The sequence below is a fragment of the Ictalurus punctatus genome, chromosome 16 (genome assembly GCF_001660625.3).
Source record: "Ictalurus punctatus breed USDA103 chromosome 16, Coco_2.0, whole genome shotgun sequence".
NCBI classification, from domain to species: domain Eukaryota; kingdom Metazoa; phylum Chordata; class Actinopteri; order Siluriformes; family Ictaluridae; genus Ictalurus; species Ictalurus punctatus.
The window spans coordinates 5,195,156-5,212,500 of record NC_030431.2 but is presented as its reverse complement, the minus strand read 5'-3'; the positions used below and the strand labels follow the sequence as shown (position 1 = coordinate 5,212,500).

Below are 17,345 nucleotides of genomic sequence, written 5' to 3'. Positions count from 1 at the left end.
CATGTCTGACACCCGAGCAGAGATGAAGATCGAGAGAGAGCGAGAGAGAGAGAGAGAGAGAGAGAGAGAGAGAGAGAGAGCGAGAGAGAGAGAGAGAGAGAGAGAGAGAGAGAGAGAGAGAGAGAGAGAGAGAGAGAGGATAAAAAAAGGAAGGTATGGTGGCAATGGAGAGAAAATGGGTTGAGTGAAACAGGAGACTGGGAGGAAAAGAATTATAATCATTACTCCATGGTCAATATCAGACGACGTCACAAATATGATATTAGACCAAAATGAGAAATGAGATCATGTGACTTTATTACAATGATGTAATGAGGCTGGTTATTTACTGTGATATTCAAAAGGTAACATTATTGCTCTTGTGTAGCTCTAAATAATCACGAATAATGCATATCTGATTAAAAGATGATGACAATATCATAATCATAATAAACCATTAAGCAATGAGGGTGACATGTAAGTTTAATATCGTACTCTCTGCACTGCGCTCCAGGATCGGAACCAGAGTAATATACAGTACGCAGCCTTTAAATCTTTACAACAATCCTATCGTACGAGCTCAGTTAGCTAATTGTTTGTTATAGTAATAGAATGGTTAATCCTCTGTGTTGCTCTGTAAAAGAACATTGTCAGGGTAGTAAACAGGAAGTGACTCACTTGTTCCTTCCTCTGACACCATGCCCAAACCTTCAGCTTTATTCTGTCTCTCAAAGGCGTTCAGGTCCAACACGCTGTGACGTCACACACAAAAACATCACATGGTTTATATTATACACACGGCTGGGGCGATATTTAACGCTTTATACAGGTCCTACACGGTCCTACGCGGTCCTACGCGGTCCTACGCGGTCCTACGCGGTCCTATACGGTCCAATACGGTCCTACATGGTTCTACATGGTCCGTGTGTGTGTGTGTGTGTGTGTGTGTGTGTGTGTGTGTGTGTGTGTGTGTGTGTGAGAGAGAGAGAGAGAGAGAGGCAGTAAAATACTGTCAGGGTGACAGAGTGACAGGGTTGTGTGATGAAGTGGTGTCCCCAAGTGTTTTATTCCTCTTACACCTCAGCAATTTACCAACAATTACAATTTTATTTATTAAAGAACAACGTCATCCTTTTTATCCGTTTATAGTTACATTTAATGTTGGTGAAACGAGTTACTTCCTGTTCTCACTTACGTTACAGCAGCTATAAACACTCGTTCCCTCCCAAGCCCTCTCTCTATTCCCTGTTTATTCTCTCTCTCTATTCTCTCTCTATTTCCTCTCTTTATTCTCTCTCTCTATTCCCTCTCTTTATTCTCTCTCTCTATTCCCTCTCTTTATTCTCTCTCTCTATTCCCTCTCTTTATTCTCTCTCTCTATTCTCTCTCTTTATTCCCTCTCTATATTTCCTCTCTTTATTCTCTCTCTCTATTCTCTCTCTATTCCCTCTCTTTATTCTCTCTCTATTTCCTCTCTTTATTCTCTCTCTCTATTCCCTCTCTATTTCTCTCTTTATTCTCTCAATTTCCTCTGTTTATTCTCTCTCTCTCTCTATTCTCTCTCTATTTCCTCTTTTTATTCTCTCTCTATTTCCTCTCTTTATTCTCTCTCTATTTCCTCTCTTTATTCTCTCTCTCTATTTCCTCTCTTTATTCCCTCTCTCTATTCCCTCTCTTTATTCTCTCTCTCTCTCTCGCTCTCTCTCTCTCTATTCCCTCTCTTTATTCTCTCTCTCTCTCTATTCCCTCTCTTTATTCTCTCTCTATTTCCTCTTTATTCTCTCTCTCTATTCCCTCTCTTTATTCTCTCTCTATTTCCTCTCTTTATTCTCTCTCTCTATTCCCTCTCTATTTCTCTCTTTATTCTCTCGATTTCCTGTTTATTCTCTCTCTCTCTCTCTCTATTCTCTCTCTTTATTCTCTCTCTATTTCCTCTTTTTATTCTCTCTATTTCCTCTTTTTATTCTCTCTATTTCCTCTCTTCATTCTCTCTCTCTATTCTCTCTTTATTCCCTCTCTCTATTCTCTCTCCATTTCCTCTTTTTATTCTCTCTCTATTTCCTCTCTTTATTCTCTCTCTCTCTATTTCCTCTATTTTCCTCTCTTTATTCTCTCTCTATTCCCTCTTTATTCTCTCTCTCTATTCACTCTTTATTCTCTCTCTTTATTCTCTCTCTATTTCCTCTCTTTATTCTCTCTCTATTTCCTCTCTTTATTCTCTCTCTATTTCCTCTCTTTATTCTCTCTCTATTTCCTCTCTTTATTCTCTCTCTATTTCCTCTCTTTATTCTCTCTCTATTCCCTCTCTTTATTCTCTCTCTCTATTCTCTCTCTTGAAGTTAATAAGTTTAAAATCCAGCTTGTCGTGTCAGTGAGAAACAGTAAAGAAGTGTAAACTCCTCTGTCCTCAACTTACAGTTACAGCTTCACCTCTGATTGTTACACAGCGCTGACACTGGAGACTCCTTCCTTACATGTTAAATAAACATCTCCTTACAAAAATTCAACGATTCCACACACTTCTGTTTACATGGAGCGTCTGCTCTACACGTCCACGTTGCTATAGAAACAATAATGTATTAGAATATTAATATAAAGCTGTGGTGTGCAGATGCGCAACTCTCAGAGCCGCCGTTATAGAAAACTAATCAACACCTGACGACCAATCACAATCCAGAACTCAGCAGCGGCGTGGTGTAAATCAGTAATGACATCATACCAGCAGGTCTGCATCAGAGTCTGCAAACTGAGGAAAAAGCCAACGTCCTTTTTGTCCTTCAGATAGTCCAGCATTTTCTACAGAGACAGCGCAGTTCAGTCAAAATAATACAGACGATTTACATCATATTTACAGCACTACATCAGAATGTGTGCGTGTGTGTGTGTGTGTGTGTGTGTGTGTGTGTGTGTGTGTGTGTGTGTGTGTGTGTGTGTGTGCACTGACCTGTTGCACATCACTGTTTCCCCCGTTCAGGATGGAGATTCCCAGCTTTAAAGTGGACGACACCATGCAGCCGGTCTCACCTGGAACAGAGGACAGGAAAAGATTTATAATAAGGAGGATGTAAAGTTTTACACTGATCCGGGTTTCAGACAATCCAGAACCTTATTTATTCATTTACAATAACTACTCGTTAATAATAACTACTCATTGATAATAACTACTCATTTACAATAACTACTCGTTAATAATAACTACTCATTGATATAACTACTCATTTAAGGCTCTACAGCGTTTCATCACATGAGTGTGGACTTGCATTCGTGTGTGTGGAAGGTTTCTGTCCAACCAGTAAGGAATGAAAATAATAAAGTGAAGAAACTCAGGTGAGTTTAAACAGAGAAGAGAGAGAGAGAGAAGAGAGAAGAGAGGACGAGAATAGAGAGAGAAGAGAGAGCGTGTGAAGGTAAAGTGAGTACATAGTTAAAGTTGTTGACCTTTACACGCGCTGATCATCTGCAGCACCATCTCCGCAGCTCCACGATTATGAAGCCGAGACTGCTGATACAGGAGCCTCTGTTTCTCCATCTCTTTCTCCTGCAGCAACAACCTGCATCATTAACTCCACCATCTCACCCAGCTAACCACACACTCGCACTCACACTCGCGCACACACACACACTCGCACACAGAAACTCTTACTCACATGCCCACTCACACATTCTCTCTCTCTCTCACACACACACACACACTCACACGGAGAAACTCTTACTCACATGCCCACTCACACATTCTCTCTCTCTCTCTCTCTCACACACACACACTCACACGGAGAAACTCTTACTCACATGCCCACTCACACATTCTCTCTCTCTCTCTCTCTCTCTCTCTCTCTCACACACACACTCAGCTCTCCTTTTCAGTATGTTTAGTCACACTTTCACTTACTCTGATTAAGCTTGTAATTATCTACATTAATAAAAACTCAATAAATTCATATCTATTCAATATTAGATTTAGACGTTAGGTATTTATATATTCACGTTCATACAGTTAGTAGCAGCCCTGTTTATTTGAAATCAAATTTCAAATAAATCTCCCCCCTCCCGCGTATGCCTGGCCTGTCTGTGTGTGCACGTGTGAGTGTATGTGAGTGAGTGTGTGCGAGTGTGTGTGTGAGTGTGTGTGCATGAGTGTGTAACTGAGTGTGCATGAGTGTGTGAGTGCTGCTCTGTTACCTTTTCATTCAGTGAGTGTGTATGCACTTCGCTGTACGGTGTGTGTGTGTGTGTGTGTGTGTGTGTGTGTGTGTGTGTGTGTGTGTGTGTGTGTGTGTGTGTAAGTGTGTGAGAGTGAGTGTATGTGTGAGTGTGTGTGAGTAATGTTGCTGCATACAAGTGTACCGTGCTTCAATATGAACACTTTCTGTGAGTGTGTGTGTAAGTGTGAGAGTGAGTGTGTGTGTTTGTGTGTGAGTAATGTTGCTGCATACAAGTGTCACAAACTGTGCTTGAATGTGAATACTTTCTGTGTGTGTGTGTGTGTGTGTGTGTGTGTGTGTGTGTGTGTGTGTGTGTGTGAGTGTGCGTGTGCGTGTTACCAGGGCTATGTGACAAACACACCAGATGCAGAACAGAAACAAAGGGACAGTGCAGAGAACACAACCTAGTCACGTCACACACACCATTTACACACACTCACTGTAAACAACAACAACAACAATAATAATAATAATAATAATAATAATAATAAAGCATCTTTATCACATCCAATGATACTTTCATAATATTTCCATTTAAAAAGTTATTTTATTACTAGTTTATTTTAACAGATTAATTTTATACTGTAAATAATTCTATATATGATTGTATAACAATAGTTTTATTATTACTTTACATTTGTTTTATATTTTCTTGTATAATTTGTGATGTTTACAGTCAACGCTACACACACACACACACACACAAAGATAAATCACCACATTCACCAGGGTTACATTAACACCAACATGTTCACACTGAACACTGCAGGTTTGAATGTAACACACACACACACACACACACACACACACACACACACACACACACACACAGTGAAATACACTGACAACAAGCATCAAGACACACAATCTCTCAAACAGAGAGGGAGAGAGAGAGAGAGACAAAGAGAAAGACAGAGACAGAGAGAGAGACAAAGAGAAAGACAGAGACAGAGAGAGAGTCACAAAGACAGAGACAGAGAGAGACACAAAGAGAAAGACAGAGATGGAGAGAGACACAAAGAGAAAGACAGAGACAGAGAGAGACACAAAGAGAAAGACAGAGACAGAGAGAGACACAAAGAGAAAGACAGACAGAGAGAGAGACAAAGAGAAAGACAGAGACAGAGAGAGAGACACAAAGAGAAAGACAGACAGAGAGAGAGACAAAGAGAAAGACAGAGACAGAGAGAGAGACACAAAGAGAAAGACAGAGACAGAGAGAGACACAAAGAGAAAGACAGAGACAGAGAGAGACACAAAGAGAAAGACAGACAGAGAGAGAGACAAAGAGAAAGACAGAGACAGAGAGAGAGACACAAAGAGAAAGACAGAGACAGAGAGAGCCACAAAAAGAAAGACAGAAAGAGACACAAAGAGAAAGACAGAGACAGAGAGAGAGAGAAAGTGACACAAAGAGAGTGACAGAGACAGAGAGACAGAGAGAGAGAGGCGCACACAAAGAGAAAGGCAGAGAGAGAGAAAGGCAGAGAGAGATGGAGATAGAAACATGCAGCTGAGCTGAAAAACTGCAAGCGAGGGTAAGACAAACAGATGAGGGATGTGTGGTCAGAGATAAGTGGCGTGATGATGATGATGATGACGATGATGATGTCACTGGTCTCTACCGCTGCTGTGTGTCCCCTCCCTCGGCCACTCATACCGTCTCTGACTGTCGCACCTCAAACGACATTTCCTCTTCATCTCCCTCCTGATCTTCATCCCCACCTTCATCCTCCTCACCTATGTGGCAGCTCTGACCAAAAAAAAAAGGACACAACCTAAACCCCGAGTCAGTGTACTTTCGCTCTGAAGTGTCACACGTGTAAACAAGCACAGGTTCAACACAGGCAGGTTCATAAGAGCCTAATGAAGAGTTTCTGAACATAACAGGTTTATCTAGAGTGTGTAAGTTCATCGCTGATAATTAGAAATCATTATAACACAGGTTACTACAATTTTATTGGTGCAAAAAATCATGCCAGGGTGCGATTTCACACAAACAGCAAAAAAGAAAAATCACTCGAGCCCAGAGAACATGTAGTGCTAAAAAAAGTCTCTCTCGTTCAGGGTTCAGTTTCTCTTTTTTACGGTTTACGTCTCGCAGCTTACAAAAATAATCTACAGGAAAACACAAAAGCACATGGCATGTTTGATTCACTTCCTGCAGTCGAGTCGAGTCGATTCGAATCGATTCGATTCAGAGTCGAATCGTTTTCTCGCTAGAAAGCGGCTAGCTCAGACGCTCACGGACCCGAGCGTGATTGCTGTGTTCTCGTCTGACTAAAGAACCGCAGGAACACACTGTGCACGTGAAAGAAGCCTAAGCTTCCGAACATCCTTATGTTACAATCTCACGAGTATCTCGAATCACTTAAACAAGTCTAAAGTATTATAGCTAAGCTAATGCTAAGGATTAGAATATATACGTTGCATCACTGTATCAGCACCTGCAATAAGACATGAAAACATACAGGAGTGATTTACTACACACCTCTCATTGGCCTGAAACAGATTCGAAAACATTTCTAAGAGAAAAAGGACATGACTCCCACCTTTGCCATGATGTCAGCATACGCCATGTACAAATAATCTATATCGAGTTTGCTGTGAAGAGACAGACGTCACTGGTGAACCTTCATTTGGGTAAATAAAACAGTGCAGAATGTTCATCAATGATAAGCAGCGACGTGTCGTAATACTTCATCTCTCTCACCTTTTCTCTGTGAGAGCGGTGCGGCTGAAGTGAAGGATGAGCTGATGAAGAGGATCAGGCTTCGTCTCTTTCTCCTCTTCTTCCTCCTCCTCTTCCTCCATCGCCTTCTGTATAATGCAGCGGCGAACACACAGAATAAACACGCTGGGAAGCGCTCGTCGCTTAGGATGGAATGTGACAGAATTGTGCTTACTGATAAGTCATCGATCATCCGGTCTTCAAAAGCGAGGCCTTCGGTGTGGAGCCAGTTTCTTTTATATCCATCGAGGAACATGTTAGAGGCTCGATGGCTGAAACAGCAGCGCTAATTAGACCCGTTTTATGCTTCGGCAAGTCTTACACATGCTGCATGGTTTATCAGAAGTCTGACCTGGGCAGGTTGTACAGCGGAGTCATCCTGAAGCAGGCCACCACCGCACGCCGTCTCTGCTTGGACAGCAGTTTGTGCCAAACCATCTTTTTGGATTTGAACGGATGCTCGGTCTGACAGAGAGACAGAAAGACAGCTTTACTTCATTCTAGTTCTTTCTGCACGGTCATGTTGGGCTTACCGTGTCCGTAAGTGGAGTTACTCACCACCTCGATGTGGTAAAGCACTGCTGAAACCTCCTGTACTCTTTTCACCACTTTCTCTGGAGCGTCGGCATCCTCCGCCTTTCCTGCCATCATCTTATACAGAGCCATCTGCCAACGCATGGAGGGATTCTCCACCTGAGAGACAGAGAGAGATTTAGAGACAGAGACTTGACTTTTACAATCTTTTATACAGTGAGAGAGACAGAGAGAGAGAGACAGAGAGACATTGTGAGACAGAGAGAGAGAGAGAGATTGTGAGACAGAGAGAGAGAGAGATTGTGAGACACAGAGAGAGATTGTGAGACAGAGAGAGAAAGAGATTGTGAGACAGAGAGAGAAAGAGATTGTGAGACAGAGAGAGCGATTGTGAGACAGAGAGAGCGATTGTGAGACACAGAGAGAGATTGTGAGACACAGAGAGAGATTATGAGACAGAGAGAGACAGAGATTGTGAGACAGAGAGAGAGACAGAGAGAGAGATTGTGAGACAGAGAGAGAGAGAGAGACCGAGAGAGAGATTGTGAGACAGAGAGAGAGACAGAGAGAGATTGTGAGACAGAGAGAGAGATTGTGAGACAGAGAGAGAGAGAGAGATTGTGAGACAGAGAGAGAGATTGTGAGACAGAGAGAGACACAGAGAGAGAGATTGTGAGACAAAGAGAGAGATTGTGAGACACAGAGAGAGACAGAGAGAGATTGTGAGACAGAGAGAGAGATTGTGAGACAGAGAGAGATTGTGAGACAGAGAGAGATTGTGAGACAGAGAGAGAGATTGTGAGACAGAGAGAGAGATTGTGAGACAGAGAGAGAGATTGTGAGACAGAGAGAGATTGTGAGACAGAGAGAGATTGTGAGACAGAGAGAGAGATTGTGAGACAGAGAGAGAGAGATTGTGAGACAGAGAGAGAGATTGTGAGACAGAGAGAGAGATTGTGAGACAGAGAGAGATTGTGAGACAGAGAGAGAGATTGTGAGACAGAGAGAGAGATTGTGAGACAGAGAGAGATTGTGAGACAGAGAGAGAGATTGTGAGACAGAGAGAGAGAGATTGTGAGACAGAGAGAGAGATTGTGAGACAGAGAGAGAGAGATTGTGAGACAGAGAGAGAGAGATTGTGAGACAGAGAGAGAGATTGTGAGACAGAGAGAGAGAGATTGTGAGACAGAGAGAGAGATTGTGAGACAGAGAGAGAGAGATTGTGAGACAGAGCAGAACAAAAAGAATTTTACAGAAAATAAAGAGAGAGAGAGAGAGACAGAAAGGAAGGCGACGCGGTCACCTTTCCCTGAAGATGCAGGTTGTTCTGTAGGAACTCTCTCACCTCTTCATCCGTGTCTTTCTGTTAATAGAAGCACACGAGCAGGTTATTGATGTTTATGACAGTGCAGGTTTTACACAGAGAAGAACACAGATCGTCGGGAGAGCGGACACACTGCAGTACACGGTGACAGACACACTTCTCATCCTGCAGACTGAAGGAACACAGAGGAACATTACTACAGGTGAACTGTCTGGTTTCTGTGGCGACTGTACCAGAGAGTAGCGGAACTTGGCGAGGTTAATGAGCTCATGATCGGCCGGAGAGCACATGTTGAGACCGATAGGGAGCATCTTCTTCAGAGCGGCCACGATCAGAGAGGTCTGCACAGAGTAACGGTCCCCTCGCCTCTTCTTCTTAGTACGTTCTACATCAGAGCCACCAGCCTGGGGCGATATTTTAAAAAAATAACAATACAGGACATAAAACAGAACACAGAGAAGCAGATTTTTTTCCTCATGAAAATGGGACAGATCTCAAAGACTCGTGGCAAAAGACATAAAATCTCAGACTTGTACAGAGTCATGGCACCAAAAAAAAAAAAAAAACTGCCTTTAATAAAGCAAACTCAAAGCAGAACACAATTCCAGAACTCAAACTTCTAAATACTGGAGCAGTTTCAGCAGATCTTCAGTCCAACACTTCCTGCCTCACACCTCAGAGCCACAACGCTACAGCTGACCTCAGACTTCTTATATATGACTTTCGGAACATTTTTCATCATTAATTTACCAATTAATTCATTCACTTCCTCTACACTATCTCTACAATACTATATTCTAAGCAGAGCTGGCACAGAGACGTTACCCAGGACTCAGAATGGAGTAATGGAGGAAAAAAACAATGAATTTTATCCAGTAACAAATGGAAAAGTTTGGAATTGAATTTAGAATTTTTTTTTTGGTTACTGGAAACATTATATAACATAAAGACACTTGATAGCATTTCTTTTGTTAGGATTGATTTTTATTACATTTACATTTTGTACTTTATTATATTTGCAACTGAACTGATTTTGCTGTGTGTAAAAGTTAAGCATTTCAGTGAATATTTCATTTTAAAGCTTTAGTCGTTTAAAAAATATACCAGATGAATTTGGGTGGGTATGGATATGGACCGATACTCAAGGCTTCTGCATCAGTGTCGAAATCAGAAGAGAGAAAGTGGCACTGTGCAGTCTCTAATTCTAGTACATACTAAGAATGGATAGATACAGTGGCTGTAAATAATCTGTCACAAATCTAATAGTGTGTCTCAAATGACATATCATGCACTATACACTTAAAATATACACTATACCCTATATACATACTATAGTTATACTATACACTCTACCCTTATCCTATACAGTATACCCTTAAACTATACAATATACACATACTATACACTATATACTTAACCTATACACTATACCCTTATACTATACACTTATACTATACACTATACCCTTGTACCATACACTATACCCTTAAACCATACAATATACACTTATACTATACACTAAACCCTTATGTTATACACTATACACTTATACCATACACTATACGCTTATACTATACACTATACCCTTATAATATACACTTGTACTATACACTATACCCTATACACTTATACTATATCCTTATAATATACACTATACACTTATACTATACACTATACCCTTATACTAAACACTATACCCCATGCATTTATAATATACACTTATACTATAAACTTGTACTATACACTATACCCTATACACTTATACTATACACTAATACTTATAATATACACTTATAATACACTATACCCTTATAATATACACTATACACTTATGCTATACCCTTATACTATACACTATACCCTTATAATATACACTATACACTTATGCTATACCCTATACCCTTATACTATACCCTATACCCTTATACTATACACTATACCCTTATAATATAAACTATACACTTATACTATACACTATACCCTTATAATATACACTATGCACTTATACTATACCCTATACCCTTATAATATACATTATACCCTTATACAATACACTATACCCTTATACTATACACTATACCCTTATACAATACACTTATACTATACACTATACCCTTATACAATACACTTATACTATACACTATACCCTTATAATATACACTATACACTATACCCTATACACTTATACTATACCCTTATAATATAAACTATACACTATACCCTTATACTATACCCTTATAATATACACTATACACTTATACTATACACTATACCCTTATACTATACTCTATACACTTATACTACACACTATACACTTACAAATTACATCACGTAATGTGATGACGCTAGCATTAGCGAAATAACCAAACAGATAAGAAAAATGAACTGGTACATTTCATTGCGACTGTTGAGTACACAAAGTGTCCATCGTTCCACACTTTCTATTTTTGGGTTGAATGAGTACCCTTTGTTTTTTGGGGGGTTTTCCGTGTGAACACACTAATCACATTATTTATACTACAAAATGGCGTAGAATAGTACACACGTGTGTGATTTGGGATGCACTAAAAGTCTCTAAACAACTACTGCGACTTAGTGGCAGGAAAGAAAATGGAGGGAAAAAGTGTGTTAAATGGTAAATTCAGGGCTGGAACCAGAGGAGCATATCTGACATTTTAGCTGAGAAACAGTTACATAGCTCGAATAAAAGAATCGTAAGGATAATTTCAATAATAAGATCAAATATCAAAAAACATATACAGTAAATGTTCAAGTTTTAAATAAATGATCAAAAACCTAAAAAAAAAAAAAAAAAGGAAAAAAAAAGGAAAATCATCAGAAGCTGATCCCTAAATTGAGAAAATTATTATAAATTATCCAACAAAAATAAAAATAAAAAACACCTCTCTAATCTCACTGAAAGGACGTTGTTATGGCGTGTAAATAAAATTATACTTCAAAGCAACGATTAAAATAAAACAAACTCGCCTAAACACTTCGCTCCATCAGTGGCTCTGAGCTCTGTGACAGCGCCTGCTCTCAATCCTGCGTTCATCCCATACATCTCTTAATCCCATTCAGAATTCTATTCAATGCAGAGCTCTTTTAGAGCTTTTTTTTTTTTTTTTCTTTTTTTTTAACAATTCCAGGATCACTAATGGGAGGGAAGAGGAAATCATTTATCATCACTTGTCACCAGGATGGACAAGGGAAAGAGGCTGAATGCAGGAGAGACAAAAGTGGAGGACAACAGGAGCTATTTATATTTGATATGCTCCTGTATAGATCAGGAAAAACGTGCAAAGAGACACGTCTAGGGGGAATTACGCATGCAGGTGAGTCGGTGTGTTAATGCGGTCAGTACATGATGAAGATGAAACACGTCACACTCACAGAAAACACAAAGCATGCATGCTGTATCTGATGCACAGAAATACTGACATACTGATTTATTACTACGTGCAATAAAGACAGCCTTTACTGACGCTCACCTACACCTTCTCTACAGGGTCAGGAACAGTTCCTGAGGTTTCTATTGTTCGAATAGACAAAAAGTGTCCAGTGTGTACAATTCATACTTATTCTAATGAGTAAGAGTGATTTACAGTTAAAGCTATGAGCAGTAACCCTGCTCCTGACCTTAACCAGGACCACTTACAGCCTACAATAATCAACCTCTTAATCTTCTGATGATTACTGCTTTCACCTGGGGCTTTAACCTTTAACCTCAGATTTATAACGAGATCCTGAGGGTTCGGTTTCTGTGTTCCCGTGCGCTCGCTTGCTAAAGAATGAAAGTAAACTAATATCAAGAATGCTCGGGTCAGTGAATCACTATGAAAGACGATCTGAAAGACCCACACCTCATCGCTTGTACATCCTCCCAAGCGCACTTTTGAACTTTTCCTGCTTCTGACACATCATTTGATGACTACAGAAAAAGAAAAGGAGTGACTGTCAGTAGGGTGCTGCTAATTTAAATGTGAAGAGGATCATCCCTTTTTTTCCACAATCCCATTTTCAATCAGTTATTCTTGATTGCATTAGGGGTCATGGGTTAAAAGGGGAAGGATGGGGAGAGACTCTGCAGTTATTTGGAGATTAAAAGCCATAATAATCGTTAGAACGAGCAGAGGAACAGACAAGACTCTGATTGTCGCCCCCTTGTGCCAAGGAAGCTGCATAGCAATCTACAGAACAAACAGCCAACAAGCCAACTGTCCGGAATTGGGACCAATCACGTTTCATTTTAGCCAGAACTGCTAATCATCCAAAAATATCAATTTATATAACACTAGAGTTGGTTTTCTGGACCGGCTCAACTGAAACGGATTTGAATCAGGTTTCGCCAGAAAAATAAATAATAACTAATGAAAAAAAGCAGCTGAAAAGAATCTGAAGATCCCCATCCTGACTAAAATCCACTCACGTCAAACCGAGTCGACGACACACTCTTTCATCAAACGCCTCACCTCAGACTCACCCCGTCACACACTGGCAGGACCGCTAGCAATATATGTGTCTGAGTGAGTGTGCATGTGCGTGTGTGTGTGTGTGTGTGTGTGTGTGTGTGTGTGTGTGTGTGTTACAAAGCTGTGTATATCACAATCCTGTTCTAATTACTCTGACTACACTTCATGTCACTATCTATGAGCGTCTGCTGTTGGGTTCATGAACTTTCTAATTTAACAGAGAGACGGATTATCTCATTTTTGAATAAGTTCATTAGCAAAGATGCAGTCAGTTTAGCTACGTTTAAACCAGGCAGGCTCACGGTTACGTCTAGGTGGTTATTCTTGAACTGTCATGTTTCTATGTGTTTCAGTGCCAGTGTGCTGTGGGGTTGATGAAAATAACCAGAAATTAAAATTCCCCATACAGGGGTTGCCATGCGGCGTGCAGAGAGAGAATCTAACCTCAGCGTTTCCGGCCTAGAAAATACACCAGAGACAAAAAAAAAAAAAAAAAAAAAAAAAGCCAGAGAAAACCATTAAAAGAAGAAGAAGAAAAAAAAATACAACCCAAAAACTCGCCAACTCGACGGTTACTCACTCACTCACCAGAACAGACAACAACACTCATGAACACTTAACACAGTCACCTGCACGGTGACATACTTTACCTTTAAGACGTGTCAGGACTGACGAGTGCCTCTTTATGTCTCGTTAAAGAACAGGAAATAAAGATTTCGCAGGAGTTCTCAACACTACACTGCTGATATTAGAGTCATACGATTCAGTTCAGTGGTTTCCCTGCTCAAAGACACCTAATTTACCTTATCAGGTATTTACCTTATATCAGTGTGTTAAAGCAGGAAAATCACCACACGGTGCTCAGCTCCAGCCCTTTAACACCGGACTCAATGAGTTCTTTGTTAGGAGATCAATTACGTCCCCTAATAAACTCACCTTACTCATCTTGCTCTTGCTGTCGGCGGTGAGGAAGGACATGTTGTTTATCTCGTTCATCACCACAAAGTTCTGCTCCTCACGCTTAAAGTTCTGCAGATCAGAGACTGTTAATGTCATGAATGTGTGCATTCAGAAAGATACTATATATACACTAGCTAATGTGGCCTCATATACTATATGTCAAATATCACACTTTTCACACCATATTCTCACATGAGATTTGGACCAGAAGATGAAGACCTCTCCTACCATACGGAACAGTTCCTCAGCATCGGGGTCAGGGCAGGTTAACCACCTCGCCCTGACACACACACACATACACTCAGCATTACATGACCTTTAGGTTGTCAGTTTCTAATTAAATAGAACATACACAATTATATAATTGCTAATTATATAAATAAAGATAAATAATATATATGGTGTGTGTGTGTGTTGGAGGTTACAAATACCTATAACAGCTGCAGTGCTATAAAATCTAAAAATGAATCATTAATAATTTAATAATGAATAATTCTTTTGTTTAGATGACCTGTTGTTGTCTATGTAGCGGATGAGTAGAGGGTAAAGAGCGTATAAATCTCTGCAGAGGACGGCGAACTCGTCCCGTATAGTTCCCTCCTCCTCGTCACCCTCCGTTTTGCCCTCCATGCGCAGGTGCTCCTCCTCAGCCACCACCTTCGCCGTGCGCTTCTTCAGCTTCTCCATCGTCGGGATGAAGTGAGACTTGAGCATCTCTGGCTTCGCTCTGCTCACGATCGGCTGAGAGAACACTGCAAAACACACAACACGCCAGTTTGGATTTTTCTTTTTAAAAAACTGTTGGTTTTTTAGTGCACGCCCCTTCACGGCAATTACGTTTAGGTGATGTTTAATTAAAGATGTAACGTTAATCACCTGCCAGTCTTTTCATCCAGGGAGCCTCGTCAATGCCCAGGTTGTTGACGACGATCTTCATGATGCTGCCCAGGAGCTGGTTGAGGTGCTCGGAGGTGACGTGGGTGCAGAGTTTGCCTTCCAGCTCGGGGTGGTTTTCCACGCCCCTCTCCCACCAGCGGGGAAGATAGTTACACAGCATGGGCAGGGTGACCTCAATCACGTGGGGCATCTCCGTGTAGCGTGCGCCTGATTCGGCCAGGTGACCGATATCCCTTATCAACACGTCCAGCTCCGGGATGTCCAAACACAACTCCTGCACCTCATTAGGCAGACCCAGGACTGAGAGAGAGAGAGAGAGAGAGAGAGAGAGAGAGAGAGAGCCTTAATTAAAATTCGACTGTTGTCAGTGTGCTTTAAGCACCACGTTCCCCTTTTCACTGGCTGTGTACTGTACGTGTTATGAAGTGAAAGTCCCAGTGACATGTTAACGCTGAGACACTCACTGGCTCTCTCTCTGGGGGTTTTGGTGGTATAAACAGAGAAAGCGTTGTACTCGTTCAGATGAGGCTCGAGGTATGCCACAGGCATCGCTGCAGCTAAATGAGCTAAACATTCTCCCAGAGCTGGCCTGTGTCTGAAATTAACACACACAAACACAAGAAAAACCCCACAGTGATTCAGTAACACAAACTGAACACACACTGATGCAAGGCAGCTTAGTGTGACACATCACAACTCAGAAAACGCGAGTCAGACTGAAAAGGTTTAAAATGCTTCAGACCTTTCGGCATGAGGAGTTTTGACGGTACCGAGAGAGTAAATGCTGCACATGATTCTGTAGCAGGACATCTGCAGGTCATCCACTAACACATAAAAAAAAACTCGTTTCATTTCCTCAGATCTCAAACGCTAACAACTTTATATATTTAGCTACGTAACTTATAAAACTTATAAAAGTTTTATTTGAAAAAGTGTCTAGGATGTCCAATCAGGTTCCGCTCAGGATTTTGGACCGATTAACGCGAACGTCGCCCCGGTGTGATTTAGAGCAGCTTACGTATGACGTCGTCTCCGAACTGGTGCTGTGCGATGTGATCGAACAGCGAGGTGAGGACCGGCAGCAGGGCCACGGTAGTATAGTTAATATTTTGAGATACGCCCTTCACCGGCTAGACACAGAAAAGTATTAGACACAATAAACACACAAACATTTAAACATTAAATTATATCCTAATAAAACCATGTAATGTTTTATTTTTGTTTTACACCCAGTACTACTCGCAGTGTGTGTAAGTGTGTTAAATTTCCAGTGTATATTTTTTCAGCTTTTTTTTTACTCTAATTAAATGATATTGAGCAGGGGGCTACTCACACTTCAGAGAAAAGCTTAGCATTTGGAAAGTGCAGTACTTAATTCACACCTGTATGTGATGTACTGTACTGTGTTGTTGAAACTGTTTGCTGATTGAAATGTGCTCGAATGTGCTTCCTGTGGTACCTGGTTGCCTTTCGACACTTTGCCCAGTTTGAGGTTCTCCACCATCTTTTCGATGTCATCAGCCGCACTCTCGAAGAATGATCTCAACCCGGCCTTCACAATCTCGGGTCCTGATTTCATCACCGTTCTGCCAGAGACAGAGACAGAGAGAGAACCAGAGAAAGAACCAGAGACAGATCCAGAGTCAGAACCAGAGTCAGAGACAGAGAGAGAACCAGAGATAGAACCAGAGACAGAACCAGAGAGAGAACCAGAGACAGAACCAGAGACAGAACCAGAGACAGAGAGAGAACCAGAGACAGATCCAAAGTCAGAACCAGAGTCAGAGACAGAACCAGAGACAGAACCAGAGACAGAGAGAGAGACAAAACCAGAGACAAAACCAGAGACACAACCAGAGACAGAACAAGAGACAGAGAGAGAGACACAACCAGAGACAGAGACAGAACCAGAGACAGAGACAGAGAGAGAACCAGAGATTGAACCAGAGACAGAACCAGAGACAGAGACAGAACCAGTTCAATCATATCAGTTTTGCAATAAAATAAAGAGTAATGAAAACTGCATATGCTGCTAATAATAATAAGAAGAAGATGACTAGCTCCTGCAATTACTGTACATACAACGATCCCACAAAGAAAAGTGAAGACTCCATATGAGATCATACGTGTCAAAGACTTATAATGGGTTAAATACAGAAATAAAATGCTATGATTCTTTAGAAATCACATTTAGCGAGGCATCAACTCTGGAACACACAAACACACAGCGCATGTGCTCCTTTTCA

General features: G+C 41.0%; 1 protein-coding gene across 8 annotated transcripts in view; it reads right to left on the bottom strand.

The window, feature by feature from the left end:
* ryr1a (ryanodine receptor 1a (skeletal)) overlaps positions 1 to 17,345 on the bottom strand; it is a 56,930-nt gene that overhangs the window by 11,623 nt on the left and 27,962 nt on the right. For 2 of the 8 annotated variants that reach the window (XM_053686590.1, XM_053686591.1), the window contains exons 65-86: positions 16,559 to 16,685; positions 16,118 to 16,229; positions 15,842 to 15,923; positions 15,564 to 15,694; positions 15,079 to 15,399; positions 14,714 to 14,954; positions 14,395 to 14,482; positions 14,179 to 14,271; positions 13,687 to 13,701; positions 9,004 to 9,174; positions 8,750 to 8,809; positions 7,471 to 7,605; positions 7,265 to 7,377; positions 7,088 to 7,184; positions 6,895 to 7,001; positions 6,734 to 6,785; positions 5,842 to 5,934; positions 3,418 to 3,517; positions 2,924 to 3,003; positions 2,699 to 2,775; positions 658 to 731; positions 1 to 5 (exon numbers count right to left, since the gene is read on the bottom strand). The exon at positions 1 to 5 is cut by the window's left edge and continues 13 nt beyond it. In XM_053686590.1, coding sequence (XP_053542565.1) covers positions 1 to 5; positions 658 to 731; positions 2,699 to 2,775; positions 2,924 to 3,003; positions 3,418 to 3,517; positions 5,842 to 5,934; positions 6,734 to 6,785; positions 6,895 to 7,001; positions 7,088 to 7,184; positions 7,265 to 7,377; positions 7,471 to 7,605; positions 8,750 to 8,809; positions 9,004 to 9,174; positions 13,687 to 13,701; positions 14,179 to 14,271; positions 14,395 to 14,482; positions 14,714 to 14,954; positions 15,079 to 15,399; positions 15,564 to 15,694; positions 15,842 to 15,923; positions 16,118 to 16,229; positions 16,559 to 16,685 — 2,374 coding nt within the window. The remainder of the gene's footprint in view (positions 6 to 657; positions 732 to 2,698; positions 2,776 to 2,923; positions 3,004 to 3,417; positions 3,518 to 5,841; positions 5,935 to 6,733; positions 6,786 to 6,894; positions 7,002 to 7,087; positions 7,185 to 7,264; positions 7,378 to 7,470; positions 7,606 to 8,749; positions 8,810 to 9,003; positions 9,175 to 13,686; positions 13,702 to 14,178; positions 14,272 to 14,394; positions 14,483 to 14,713; positions 14,955 to 15,078; positions 15,400 to 15,563; positions 15,695 to 15,841; positions 15,924 to 16,117; positions 16,230 to 16,558; positions 16,686 to 17,345) is intronic. The other 6 variants (XM_053686594.1, XM_053686593.1, XM_053686596.1 and 3 more) reach the window with 6 other exon arrangements.